Source organism: Cetorhinus maximus, chromosome 25, assembly GCF_964194155.1.
Source record: "Cetorhinus maximus chromosome 25, sCetMax3.hap1.1, whole genome shotgun sequence".
In the NCBI taxonomy this organism is placed as follows: Eukaryota; Metazoa; Chordata; class Chondrichthyes; order Lamniformes; family Cetorhinidae; genus Cetorhinus; species Cetorhinus maximus.
The window spans coordinates 1304143-1317895 of record NC_135903.1 but is presented as its reverse complement, the minus strand read 5'-3'; the positions used below and the strand labels follow the sequence as shown (position 1 = coordinate 1317895).

General features: G+C 42.7%; 1 protein-coding gene across 1 annotated transcript in view; it reads right to left on the bottom strand.

Moving 5' to 3' along the window:
- Positions 1–13753, bottom strand: part of kcnh4b (potassium voltage-gated channel, subfamily H (eag-related), member 4b) — a 156215-nt gene that overhangs the window by 102981 nt on the left and 39481 nt on the right. Inside the window, exon 2 of the mRNA XM_078529140.1 lies at positions 3440–3673. Coding sequence (XP_078385266.1) covers positions 3440–3673 — 234 coding nt within the window. The remainder of the gene's footprint in view (positions 1–3439; positions 3674–13753) is intronic.

Here is a 13753-nt window from a genome sequence, read left to right as displayed (position 1 = left end):
CAAATCCCTTTTCTATCTTTTCCAATGATAGCTGTCTTTCTAAATCAATAAAATATTTGAATGAATTGCAAAAGTCTGGATTTATTCATTTAATTAAGTGTTGCATTGCCTCACTAAAGTTGCTTTTGCCAGTCAATATACTGAGCTTTTTACAAGCATTTTCTCTACGTGTGAACGTTCTCCAGTACAGTAACTGATTAAATGATGTTTCAGAATCTTTTTCACCTCATTATGTGTTGGGACTCAAGTCTTTTGGCAATCAATGTAAAGAGTGCTTTAGGTGTGAAAAGGCCTCAGGAAACATTATTTTCCCCCCATCGGGGGCTTGTGCAGGGGCAGGCAGGGGAGGGGGCGATCAGGGTCCACACCTCTGTTTGATGTGGGCTGACCAATTAAGCCCTGCCCAATGTGACATGCGCCAGGAAGCGCTGAACGGGTGGAGGGTGGGATTTCCCTGAGTCAGGGTCTGAGCTCTTTCACGCATACTCATTGTTGTATTAAGTTTGGTCACAATTTAACAGTGGAATGCAAACTGGGTTGCCATTACAGTTCTTTAAAAAAAAAGTCACAGTTTTAATTTATGTCATTTGCTCCTTTGCCTTATACACATTCAGTTAAAAGCTAAAGGCTCGGATGCACCAAATTGTTTAGCGATTTCACCCTGGGAACCTGGGAGCATCACAATTACTGTTACTTTATCAGCTGGAGAAAACTTGGTCTTCTTTTCTGAGGTGGTGTCACATGAGCTGGGACATGTCAATGAATTTTTATAAACATTTTTATTCAATTTATAAACACTTCATGAAACCTCATCCCGCCCGTGGATGAGGTTCCATGAAAAATGCAAAGGCCGCCTGGGCTCTTCGCCTGCCCGACAACCTTAAGGTTGGACGGGCAGCTCAGTTTATTAGTTTAATTAGTTTTTAAATGGCCTTAATGGGCCTTTGATAGTTCGGCGGGCGTTCAGCCGAATTGGCTACACGCCTGCCGAACTGAAAACCTAAACGACACATGGTGACGTCAGGATGCACCCCCGATGTCACCCCGTGTCCCGAGCCCCCCCCCCACCAAGTCGAAAACTCTGGCCATAATTTATCCCTGTTTGATTGGTTTGCAAACCTCTTTGGCAACAAGCTGTAGCAGAAACTCTTTCCGTTACTGTGAATAATGATGACACTATCTCAGAAGGAGACCACCCATTCTCCAGCTGATAAAGTAACGGTAATTGTGATGCTCCCAGATTCCCAGGGTGAAATCGCTAAACAATTTGGTGCATCTGAGCCTTTAGCTTTTAACTGAATGTGTATAAGGCAAAGGAGCAAATTACATAAATTGAAACTGTGACTTTTTTTTTAAAGAACTGTAATGGCAACCCAGTTTGCATTCCGCTGTTAAATTGTGACCAAACTTAATACAACAATGAAAATGGATAAAATATTGGAATAGTTAAATAAATTGCGTGAACAGAAAATGCTGGAAATACTTAGCAGATCAGGCAGAATTTCTGGCAAAAGGTCATCAATCTGAAACGTTTGTTCTGTTTCTCTCTACAGATGCAGCCTAACCGGTTCGGCATTTCCAGCATTTGCTAAAACATTTCAGATTTCCAGCATCCGCAGTGATTGGCTTTTGCAGTTAAGTCAATAAAATTATGTGGCAAAGTCATTCATTCAACAGCCTTTGTATATCACAGAGGGAACATCCCTCCGACGTCTCTGAAAGATGCAGGAAGCATATCCCATAGGCTTCCGGAGGGCACAGGAATCCTGAATGACAACAGGATTCAAAAGTTACAGCTTACAGATCAATGCTGAGGCCAATTCTAGAGTATGTCAAATAGTTTTCATTGCCCCGACTTGAAAACAATACAGATGCATTCGAAAAGGGTTAGGATGATGCCAAACACGAGGGGACTCTCTGATCCAGAAAGGCTTAGTAACTGAACTTAATCACTGCAACGAGGATTCCTGGAGAAGGAATTTGATTCAAGTCATTTGACATCTTTAAAAGGTAGCCAGGTCGATATCCATTGAGAAAAGTGGGACTGCAGATTATTGAGAAACTTAAAACTCTGATTTTTTTCCGGTAAGTAGGAATGGAAGATAGCGTTCCTTAGAGGAGGGAATCAATGGCTATTGGTGATGGAATGACATTGAGAAAAATTAGTCCATCATAGGATGATAAAACATAGACACTGGACAGAGTGAGCATGATGAGGGTCGATTCAGCAATCTCAGCTAAAGTTGTGTGCTGGAAGAACAATGAGCCAGCCTCATGATACTGCTCACAAATGTCAATTAAATACAATGCTGACACTGCTGGAACTTTGTACAGGGAGCAGGATTAAGAGAGCCCCACAGAATAATACCATCTTCAACGATAAAAATGTTGGAAGCTTTGTTCCCAAAGGCTCAAAAATGCTTTGTACGAGTTTTGAGCTTTTGGAGAGGTTGTTTAGGGATGAGGATAGTCGGAACATGTAATGGTCCAAAATGTAAGAACTAAAAAAAACACTAACGTGGACAAGTGATAGAGCGACACTGCTCCAACCAGCTTTGGTGACGAGGATAGGTGCAAGAAGAATTATCCGGTTTATCCAGGGGACTCTCTTCAAAATACAGCAGTTGACATCACGGGAAAATTTAAGGTTGTCTGGGGTATATTCGAAACATGCAGCGAGATGGCATTTTCTAGCAAGATACACGATTGTCTGAAACGTAGACGCCAATAAAACGCTTCCTTTGTGTTGACCATGCTAGATAGCCCGGGTCCATTACACTGTGCAATATCCTCTCACACATTTGGCCATATATTATACTTAGGGTTGCCAACTGTGAATAGATGCATGACAAAAACAGAAAATGCTGGAAAAACTCAGCAGGTCTGATAGCGTCTGTAGAGAGAGAAACAGAGTTAACGTTTTGAGTCCATATGGTTTTCTTCAGTCATATGGACTCGAAACGTCAACTTTGTTTCTCTCTCCACAGATGCTATCAGGCCTGCTGAGTTTTACCAACATTTTCTGTGATTAAATGCATTCCTGGAGGTTTCATCACATGACCCCACACTCTTGCCATTCGCCAACCAACACTTCCATCCTGGCCCACTGTCTTCCTATGCCAATTGAAATGCAAAAAGACTCTTTGGTCAATTGGATGATGCTTGACTGTCAGGCAGTCTTTTTTCTCTCCAAAGAAAATTACAAAATAAAATCTTTTTTAATGTCCCAATGATTTTTCTCCAGGGAGTCCTGGAGATTGATCTTCAATTCCTGGAGACTCCAGGCTAATCCTGGAGAATTGGCAATTCTACTCTGTGTGAACATTGCCTAAATTTATTCATTATTTTGACTAGTTGATGAAATGTAGTATGAGTTTATCGTAAGTCATGAAATGTGTGTAGATGAATGCACAACGCTTGTCAACACTGAACATTTTACCAGATTTCTTGTAGAATTGCACTTCCCCTTGGAACTCTTGCTTGCTGTCGAGCGCCTTCTCAATCTGCACGGAAACGTGGTCATTAGTCTCTGCTCCATGCAGGAATCGGCACCCACAATTTTTCTGCATGACTTCAGTGCGAGCATAGCCAGTAAGGTCGCAGAATCCATCTGAGCAGTAGACAATGGGAAAGCCCCGGTAGACTTGAGCATTTGCAAGGATAAAATTACTGTCTGGAAATTCAAAATGGAAGAGAACAATTGGAAATTTTCAATCCGAAAATATTAATGAAAACTTTAATTTCCTAAAATCATGTGGTTAGCTTATTAATATGTACCCATTCAATGTTACTGCACAGTAATGTTCAATCTGTGAGAAAAACACAGCTCTAATGGTTTACAATGAATGCTGATATTTTTATTAGTGAGCGTGACTGTAAGTCTGTACACTAAAACTGAACATCATGCTAAATTCACTGACATCAACTATACATAAACTATACAGAAGTACTCTGCTGGTTCAACTGCTTTTCACCGAAGAAAACTGATCACAGCACAGATAGGTATGAAATTGACAGGCAGGGAAAGACCAGTTAATCCCCATTCAGACTGTCCCACAACATGATAGCAGGAGCAGAATGACTAAATCCTCTTTCCCATCCCTTTCACCACCCCGTGACATCTGCTGCACTCACTTGGGAACCAATTTCATAAAGGGGCTTGAAATGGGCATTATATAAAGCTCCAATTGGTCCACTGCATTTGATGTGGGCACTCCCTTGTTTCATTTGAAGAGTTCTCAAAAAATTAAAATAACAAAAGATCTGCTTCTCCTACAATATTCATTCCTTTCAAGCTGAAAGCAGCAATACAGGTGACAGCAGCATTCATTTGATGAACTCTCTAAAATGAGACTTCAGGATCCATGGTGCCAACAATGGGTAAGTTCACATTAACTCAGATGGTTTCACACTTCGATCCAAATTTTAAACTTGGTTTTAAGTTGAACAGGACAAAATTACTGTATGGGTCACGACCGATATAAAAGCGACTTGTAACATACACGTTGGGAGCCATTTTGAATTTGGACATGGGCAAAAAACTGGTGGTTGGAAATCATGGCTGGAATTTTATGGGTCCCTGGGGGTGGTTTGTGGGGGTGTGCGATGGCAGGTGGGGATGGGGGGGGCATAAAATTGGGCAGCATGGTAGTGGTGCCATACCCACCACCAACCTGCCCCTGCCCACGCTGGCTGCGGTTTTACAAGCAGAAGGGGAGGTGTAGAGCAGCCTGCTCACCCATGGGACAATTGAGGCCCTTAAATGACCAATTGATGGTTGCGTAAGGACATCCTCCTGCCGCCTCTAGGGTTTTACCCACAGCAGGATAGGCCGCCTGGTGAATCCTGATGGATGGGTGACCAGGCAACTGAGGGGGTGGGGCAGTGCCTCCTTTTCGGGTGCGATGTATCCATTGGACGTTCTCGAGGTCTTTCTCCCCCTCTGCCCTGAACCTGGCGCCCCCAGCCCAGGGTCTTCCAGGGGCCTTCCAGTCTGGCCCCAGCGAGACCCTGGACTTATCTTTAAGTTCAGGCTGCATTGGTGTGTCCTCTTCGGGACTGCCTGCGGTCCCAGCAGTGGCCACTATTCCTGGTGGCGCTACTGGGACAAGAGAACTGCCAGCCCTCTGGCTGGCCAACTCAGCTCTCAGGAACAAGGTTTCCTCTCCGATGCGGTGGAAGACCTGCCTTGAGCCAATTAGCGGCCCAATGGCTGTAAAATGGCTGCAGGTGATCCGACCAAGAGGAGATGGGCTTGCCACCAACTCTTATGTTGGGAGGGTAGGGCCCTGCCACCAGTGTAAAATTCAGCCTCATCTGCCCATTACACACCCTGTCTAATTTTCATATCCACTGATGGAAAACAGGTAGCCAATGCACAACCAGCAGTTTCCCAGCTATTCCCAAACTCAAAATTCTCTCCGTCACCTCAAATTCTCACTTTGAAGTTCAACTAAAAGTTAAAATTGGTGTTCTAGATTTGTTTAGTTTGGAAGCCAACAAGCTGGATTAGAACAAACTGTTGTGAATATCAGCAAAATTGTCTTACAAGATCTCTGCTACTTGTACAGACTCCTTTTTAGAATCTGCACAAAACTAAAGATTAAGATTGGACCCTGTGTCAGGAACACTAACCAGGGGAAGAATTTTCCCGTCGGCGAGTGGGGGCGGGGCCTGCTTAAAATAACGGGCGGCGATGTCGGGCAGGTGTCCTGATGTCACCGCGCATCATTTAGATTGTCAGTTCAGGGGGTGGTGCAGACAACTCAGCTGTGCACTCGCCGAACAGTCAAAGGCCTATTAAGGCCACTAACTAAGAGATTAAAGTTGTTAAGAAAGCTGCCCGTCCAACCTTAAGGTTGGCGGCAGTTGAAGAGCCCAGGCGGCCTTCGCATTTTTCATGAAACCTCATCCACGGGCGGGATGAAGTCTCGTGAAGGGTTCATTAATTAAATAGCATTTTTTGAAAAAGTTAATGGACATGTCCCAGCTCATGTGACAGTTTTACACGAGGGGACATGTCCTTAAAATTTTTTTTGACCTTTATTACATTTTTCCAGACTTAAACTAATCTCCCTGAGGCACCTCCATGCCTCAGGGAGATTTCTGAACTCTTTCATGCGCATAGGCCCCGACTCAGGGATTCCCCCCAACCTGCACAGGGAGCGCACAGCTCTTCCAGGTGTGCGTCACGCTGGGCGGGCCTTAATTGGCCCACCCACGTAAAATGGCAGTGTGCACCCCCGATCGGGATCACGCTCGCTCCTGCCCGCCCCCGCACAACCCACCCTGAAGGGGGGAAAATTCAGCCCCAGGGATTACTCCAAGACTCTCTCTGTGGCCCAATCAGCATTTTTCATTAACAAGACCGAAAAAAACCAGATCTGTAGCCTGACTGATGTTTGGGCTTTGGCTGCATGAAAATTGTCTGCAGGACATTCCCTTCACTCAAAAAAGCAATTCATTGTGAATTAGTTGTAACACATTAGAGATGCTTTGACATAATAGACAAATGCAAACATTATATTAGATATTAATAGCATGAAGATACAGTTTAGTGGTCCATTAAATAAAACGAACATTTACATTTTTTTAAAAAATTCCAGTCTCTGCTTCTAAATTGGAAATACAGAACTCAGTGTGGATCTTAAAATTCTATAATGGTTATGTGAAAAAAGATGTAAGCAAACTGCCAGCTGCTCAGTGTCAGCTGTGGCTCAGTGGGTGGCAATCTCACCTCTTGAGTCAGATGGTTGAGAGATCAAGCCCCACTCTGGGAAGTGCAAAAATCACAGCTGACACTTCAGTGCAGTATTGAGGGAATGCTGCACTGCTGGAGGTCCTGTCATTCAGGCGAGATGTTAATCTGAGGCCTGACCTGTCCTCTCAGATAAATGTAAAAGATACCATGGAGAGTAGAGGTGTTATCCCTGGTGTCCTGGCCAATATGTATCCCTTAAGATTATCTGGTTACCATCACGATGCTGTTTGTGGGAGTTTGCTGTGTGTACATTGGCTGCTACATTACAACCGTGACCACACTTCAAAAGTTCTTCATTGGCTGTAAAGAAGTTTGGGATATCTGGCGGCCACTGTGGAAAGTTGCTACTAAAATGCAAGCATTTTTATACTCCCCTTATTTAGAATCTGGGCTCATGGTCTGCATTCACATTCAGAAAGGGGCAGAGACAGCATGCCTGCCAAAATCACCTCTAATAACATTTAGCCCAGTCACTAAGTTGAATAAACAACACTTGAGGACAATCTCCCCCTACTTCCTCCCCCACCCTTTGGGAGGCACCTGGCAGAGAACATCATTGCAGCTACACGGTAAACCTGCATTCACTCCCAATGTCATGCTGCAAGTGTATTAAATATGAGACAAGTACTGCGGCGATTAAATTAAATATGTTTGCTAAAGCAAAGAGGTAATTCAATGATCAGTGTCATTTAAGAAAAAATATCGAAATGGATGAAGAGCAGCTGGCCCTGTGGCGCAGTGGGGAGCATCCCAGCCTCTGAGCCAGAAGCTCCAGGTTTGAGACCGATCCCAAGAATTGAGGTCCAAGGAAGGTGAGTTCATAACACCAACCAAATATGCTGAGTGTGATGGCGTGTTACAGTTCACTCAGAGAGTTTGGTTGCTGTGGTAACATGTACTTTTTACATTCATGGAGCTACTGGTAGTGATGGTAGAAGCTCATAGGAACATAGGAGCAGGAGTAGACCATTCAGCCCATCGAGCCTGCTCCGCCATTCAATACGATCATAGCTGATCATCCACTTCAATGCCTTTTTCCCCCCATGCTGTCCCCATATCCCTTTGCGTCATTGGTATTTAGAAATCTGTCAGTCTCTGCTTTAAACATACTCAGTGACTGAGCTTCCACAGCCCTCTGGGGTAGAGAATTCCAAAGATTCACAAACCTCTGAGTAAAAAAAGATCCTTCTCATCTCAGTCCTAAGTGGTTTTCCCCTTATTTTGAAATGTTTTCCCCTGGTTCTAGATTCCCCAAACAGGGGAAACATCGTACCTGCATCTAACCTGTCTATTCCTTTCAGTATTTTGTAGGTTTCAATGAGATCACCTCCCATTCTTCAAAACTCCAGAGAATACAGCCCTAGTTTCTCCAATCTCTCTTCATATGACAGTCCTGTCATCCCCAGGAATAAGCCTGGTGAACCTTCATTGCACTCCCACTATGGCAATCGCATCCTTCTTAAGGTAAGGGGACCAAAACTGCACAGAGTACTCCAGGTGCAGTCTACCAAGGGTCTATACAATGAAACAAGACTTTGCTACTCCTGTACTGAAATTGCCTTGCAATTAAGGCTAACATACCATTAGTCTTTCTAATTGCTTGCTGTACCTCCATTGTTCTTTCCATCACACAGCAGACCAGGAATCTCTCCCACTCTTACCACCTACCATTGGTACATATTGGAAGGATTTACAGGTTGATACTAAATCTGCTTGGCTTTGTTATAAACGCACCCTCCTTGGCCATCAGGTCCTGGAGTGGACTCAAACCCGGAGCTTCTGACTCTGAGGCAGGGTCACTACCCACTGCGCCACAAAACCCCTTAACAGATTGCATATCAACCTGCAAATCTTTCCAACACCAGTGGCAGGTGGTCAGAGTGGGAGAGATTCCTGGTCAGCCATGCGATGGAAAGTAAATTGGAGCCTCTACCATCACTATCCATAGCTCCAGGCTACAAAATGCATGTAAATGTGTACATTGCCACAGCAACTCAGACTTCCTAAATGTACTGTAGCACACCACCCGCAAAGAGCAGTTAATTCTTTCAGATTCTTTTCAGGATTATTTTGTTTTTACATTTTGAATTCTGTTTCAGAATTTGAATAATGTCATAAACATGGAACTAGCTTAGCCTGATTACTAAGTATACGAGCATGTGGGAGGTGAATGAGCAAACTTAGTTAAAATGACAAATGCCACTGACGCACTCCAGGTAAGTGACTATTCAGCTGTCTTACACTGCTGGCTTCAGCATCACCTCCAAACAGTTTGTCTCCAATGAGGTCAGTTGCGTTCAAATAAAATCATTCAAAGAAAATCCACACAATGGAATGCACTCAAACCAAAAATAATTAGGTCAGGCAGAAGGAGATTGATGTTACCGACTGTGCAATGGTGCAATGATAAGTTGTGTCCCACAAAAGTTCTGGCAGATAATCAAGAAAGCAGATAAATGGAATGCGGAAGGGAAGTCGCAATGCGACTTAAACTATTTACCTATTTTAACTATTAAAATAAGGTACACAGGATGAAACTCCCATCTTCAACTCACCATATACTTAAACTCATTCATAACATTGTTGCCCATATCCTGGCTCACACTAACTCCCACTGATGCATAGCCCCATGCTCATTTTGGCTCTCACTTGGGCAATGCCTTGATTTTCAAATACTTATCTGTGTTTTCAAATCCTGCTGTAGCCGCACCTCTCACTATCTCTGTAATCCCCTCTACTTCTCTGTGAGATATCTGCACTCCTCCAATTCTGACCTCTTGATCATCCCCAATTTTAATCAGCCCCCATTGGAGGCCATGTTTTCAGCTGCCAAGGGCTTAAGCTCTGGAATTCCCTCCCTAAACCTCTCAGCTTCTCTATCTCTCTTTTCTTCTTTAAGACAATCTTTGAAACCTACCGCCTTGCTCACCTGTCCTAATATCGCCTTATGTGGTTTGACATCAAACCTGTGAAGTGCCTTGGGATGTTTTACTACATTGAAGGTGCTATATAAATGCAAGCTGTCATTGTTTAGAGGTGTGTTGCTGAGGTCATGTGGTAAGGCACAGAGGAACCCACATCATTTCACCAGAATGCATAGGCCTAGGGCAACATATTTGCCAGTGCAATATATTAGAAGCTTCCATATTAATTCTTATGTTCCGTTATGTCTACACTGTTACAATTCAGAATGATAAGCGACATGCTAATCCATTTTTCCATTTTTGGGTTGGATGTAAAAATTCTATTGTATACTTTAATAGTGGAAGTATTGCACATTAACACAGGCATTCATTCACACATACATGGTGCTTTTGTAGCTTAATTCTCCAATTCTCCAATTCCCATTACAATGGTGATTACTAGAATTGCCCCATTAGTTTGATGTGTCTGCTATTTTCAATTTGTTATTGTGGACAAAGAGACATTTGATCGCCTGACAAGGCAAGTCCTATTGATTTTCTGAACTGCATCTCACTGTACTTGAAATTCATAAAACACTCAGATGTTTGAAGTCTTTTTGCACGATATCTATTCAGATATAAGAGATGATTGAATTGTTCATGACTGTGATCCTACTATGAAACACCAAACTGCCATTTCTTTGTGACTATTCTCTTAAGGTAATTCTCCCCTACTGCCTCTAACTTCAGTTTCCCAACCCCATATATCTCATTTATACCTAATCCCCAAACAATACTGGCCTGCTAGACCAAATATTTCCACTTGTTCTTGTTCTACAAAAAATAATTTTTTCCAATACTATTCTCTGCCTTGTCCATTCTCTGCCCACCTAATTCAAAAAATCTTCTGGCTCTGCTGCTGATTAGATGATTTCAAGCTTTCCAGCCTCCATCAGCTCTTTTTCATAACGTCCTTCTATGTTTTCACCTCAAGAGGACACTCTTCAGATCGCCCTCTGTTGTAATTTGCGTTTAAGGGAAATTAGCATGACACCATTAGAAGGGAAATATGCCATGTGATACAGTCTTAGTTTCACTTTTGCTTGCTGCATAGCTCACACGCACAGCCCTGATGCCTTCAAGCTTTATACCTATGTGTAACTGTTCTCATGTGCCTAATCATAATAAATGAACCCACAATGTGTTTAGCCAATCCCCTAGGAGTGATTGGTGTCTTCTGTCTTGTACAATAAATAAGCCCAAGGCATTATATCATTATAACACCACATTCTCCGCCTCTTCTTTTAACAGCGGCCCAATCCATCCAGATCTATCACTACCCTCCACCACTTGCCTGAACTTGTTCTCGTTTAACAACCTTTCTTAACTTCACTTACTACTTCCAAATAAGAGGTGGTTGCTACAGGAATCCATGTGGGTTCTAGCTACATCTGTCTTTTTGGAAGATGTGTATGTTTATTATTCTGACCTACTTGTTGTGTGTTTTATATATTTGATTTGCCTCAGAGCAATGCAGAGGGTGATACTAGTTTCTTAAGTGCAACAGGTTTATTTACAAGAGTTTTAAAATATCTCTGCAATCACAAACTGTCCGCATTCATGCCAACAACTTAGCTTTGCTTTGAATCAACACCCAGACTTAACCAACTAGCACAGTGAGCATAGATCAGTTGCCAGGCTCACATAATCAAAGACAGAACAATTGGATACTGAACTAATCAGGGCCCCTTTTTGACTTTCTGATACAGACATCTGTTGAAAAAGCATCAACTCTCACAACTTAGCTTATACTTCTTTTCCCACCATTTCTTCTAAAGACTATTTCATTCACCCAATTTCTTTATCCCTGGCATTTTTGGTCTGATGACTCTGATTTCAGTACCAGAGCTTCTGAAATGACTTCTTTCCTCATCCTAGGTTTCCTCTCAATTGTGGTCGGTAAGACATCTGGTCACATTGGTATGATTTTCTGTGCCTTTGCTTTCACCATCTTCTCAACAATCTTCCACCCCACAACTTCTTGATTGCCCCAGATTACCTGTCCTTATTTCCACAACCTATTGCATGAATCAAGGATGTCCTCCTTTCCTTCTTCTTCCTTCTTCTTTACTTTATAGAGAACTCCTTCCTTCCAAGAAATAGTTTCCCATTCTTCCACCATTCCAGTTTCCCCTCCCTGGCTATTTTCTGTTCCAGATGAAACACCAGGTTATTCACATTCTTCCATAATATTGCCAGGGTCTCAAACATTCCTCTGCTTTGAAAACACATTTCCTCTAATCAAGTATACTGTCTTCTCTGCTCAAGATGCAGGCCACCAACTGTAGAATTGACAAGGGTTTTGTCAAAAACCTCCACTCTGTCTGCAGGTGTGACCCCAATCTTTCTGAGGCTCGTTATTCTAACCCCCCACTTCCCATTCCCACTCTCGCCTCTCTGTGTTTAACCTCCTACGGTATTTCATCCATGATAAATGCAAGCTGTAGGAACAGTATCTAATCATTCTGTGCATTCTGCAGCCCTGTGGGCTGAATGTTGGTTTTAATAACATTTCAATTTGGATTGTTTATCAGGATACAATTCTGGTGGAGAAGTGGGTCTATACCCATAGCACTGGCTTGTGTATTTGTTTGCTTTTTAGGGCTGCTAGAACTAGCATTTATTCCTGATTCTTTACTCTCATTTCAGACTTGTGCCTGTAACTACCTTCCAAATTTCTCATGTTTTTTTGCCTTTTTTCTTGCGTGTATTTCTCCTTTGGTTTTTGACATTTGCTCTTTTAATATCTTTCGATTGCTTCAGGAGTTGATCTTTTACATCATTCATCAGATTCCTGCAGTTTGCAGATCAATCAATTCATTAACTTCCTTTCTATAATTGCTGTTCTTCCCCCTTGCGACCTAAAAGTTATCTTTCAGTTTTCATTGCTAGCAAAAGCTCAAAATATTAACCTGTCATTTCTCCTTGCAAATGCTGATGGATCTGTTTATCCCAGCACTTTTCTGTTTTTATTTCGAAGTTGTGGTTTATGTTTGTTTGTGACTTTACTATTGTCGAGGCTTGAGTGATCAATGAGTAAGTGTGGCCATATCCTTTCTGTGGTAATTTAGCCTTATGCATGGTTCTTTTGGGCTTAACCCATGATGTGCAACTACCACAGACTCTTAGCTACTCAGTTGAAGCAGAGCAATACATTGATCTAAGGCACTCTGGGCAGACACACTTAAGGAACCTCAAATAAGAGATACTCTCCTTGTTAGTGCAAAAGTAGCGTCATGAACATTCGGCATCTGAAGAAAATGAAATTGTATGATAACTCTTAGGACAGTGGTCAATGAGTTGAGCAGAGATAGGAATCCTTTCCAATCCTGGGTAGTTCTATTCAATGATGGATTTAGTTTTCTCAATGCTCTGGCAGTATAATAAACAGGTGAACAGGTTGAATATTAAATGTGATCTCCAGTGTGATAAACCATACTGAAGGTTTGTTATTAGTCCCACTCACAGGACACATACAGATGTAAGTTATGATTCATAGGAGTCATGGGTCTGCTTACTGAATCTGTCCTTTTTGCTATAAACACAAGTTAATTGTGAGCAAGCCCAAACAGTAATAAAAACGGAAAAGCAAATGCTGTCAGCTGTGGCTCAATTGGTCGCCTACTCACCCCTGAGCCAAATGGTTGTGGGTACAAGTCTCACTGCAAGACTGGAGCACAAAAATTAAAGCTGCTCTTTTGGAAATGCCACCTTTCAACTGAGCCCCTGTCTGCCTTTTTCCCCAAGGGAGAGGTGCAGCAATTAAACTCCTCCCTGAGGGGTCCCAGTGGCAGGGTTCCAGCTACGAATAAGAGACTTCATTACCTCGGGGTTCCTGGAGATCGGGTCGACAGAAGTGCTGCCGATTTTGGTGGCAGGCGTCAGGCCCCCTGTTGCCCTCATTGAATTCTGCCAAGTGTGGGGACAGTAACTCCCCTTCACTTGCTCTTCATTATAGTAGCACAAGGTCTAGACCTCATGGAACCAATGATTAAACCCTATGTCCCCACACTTCACTCTCACACACCTT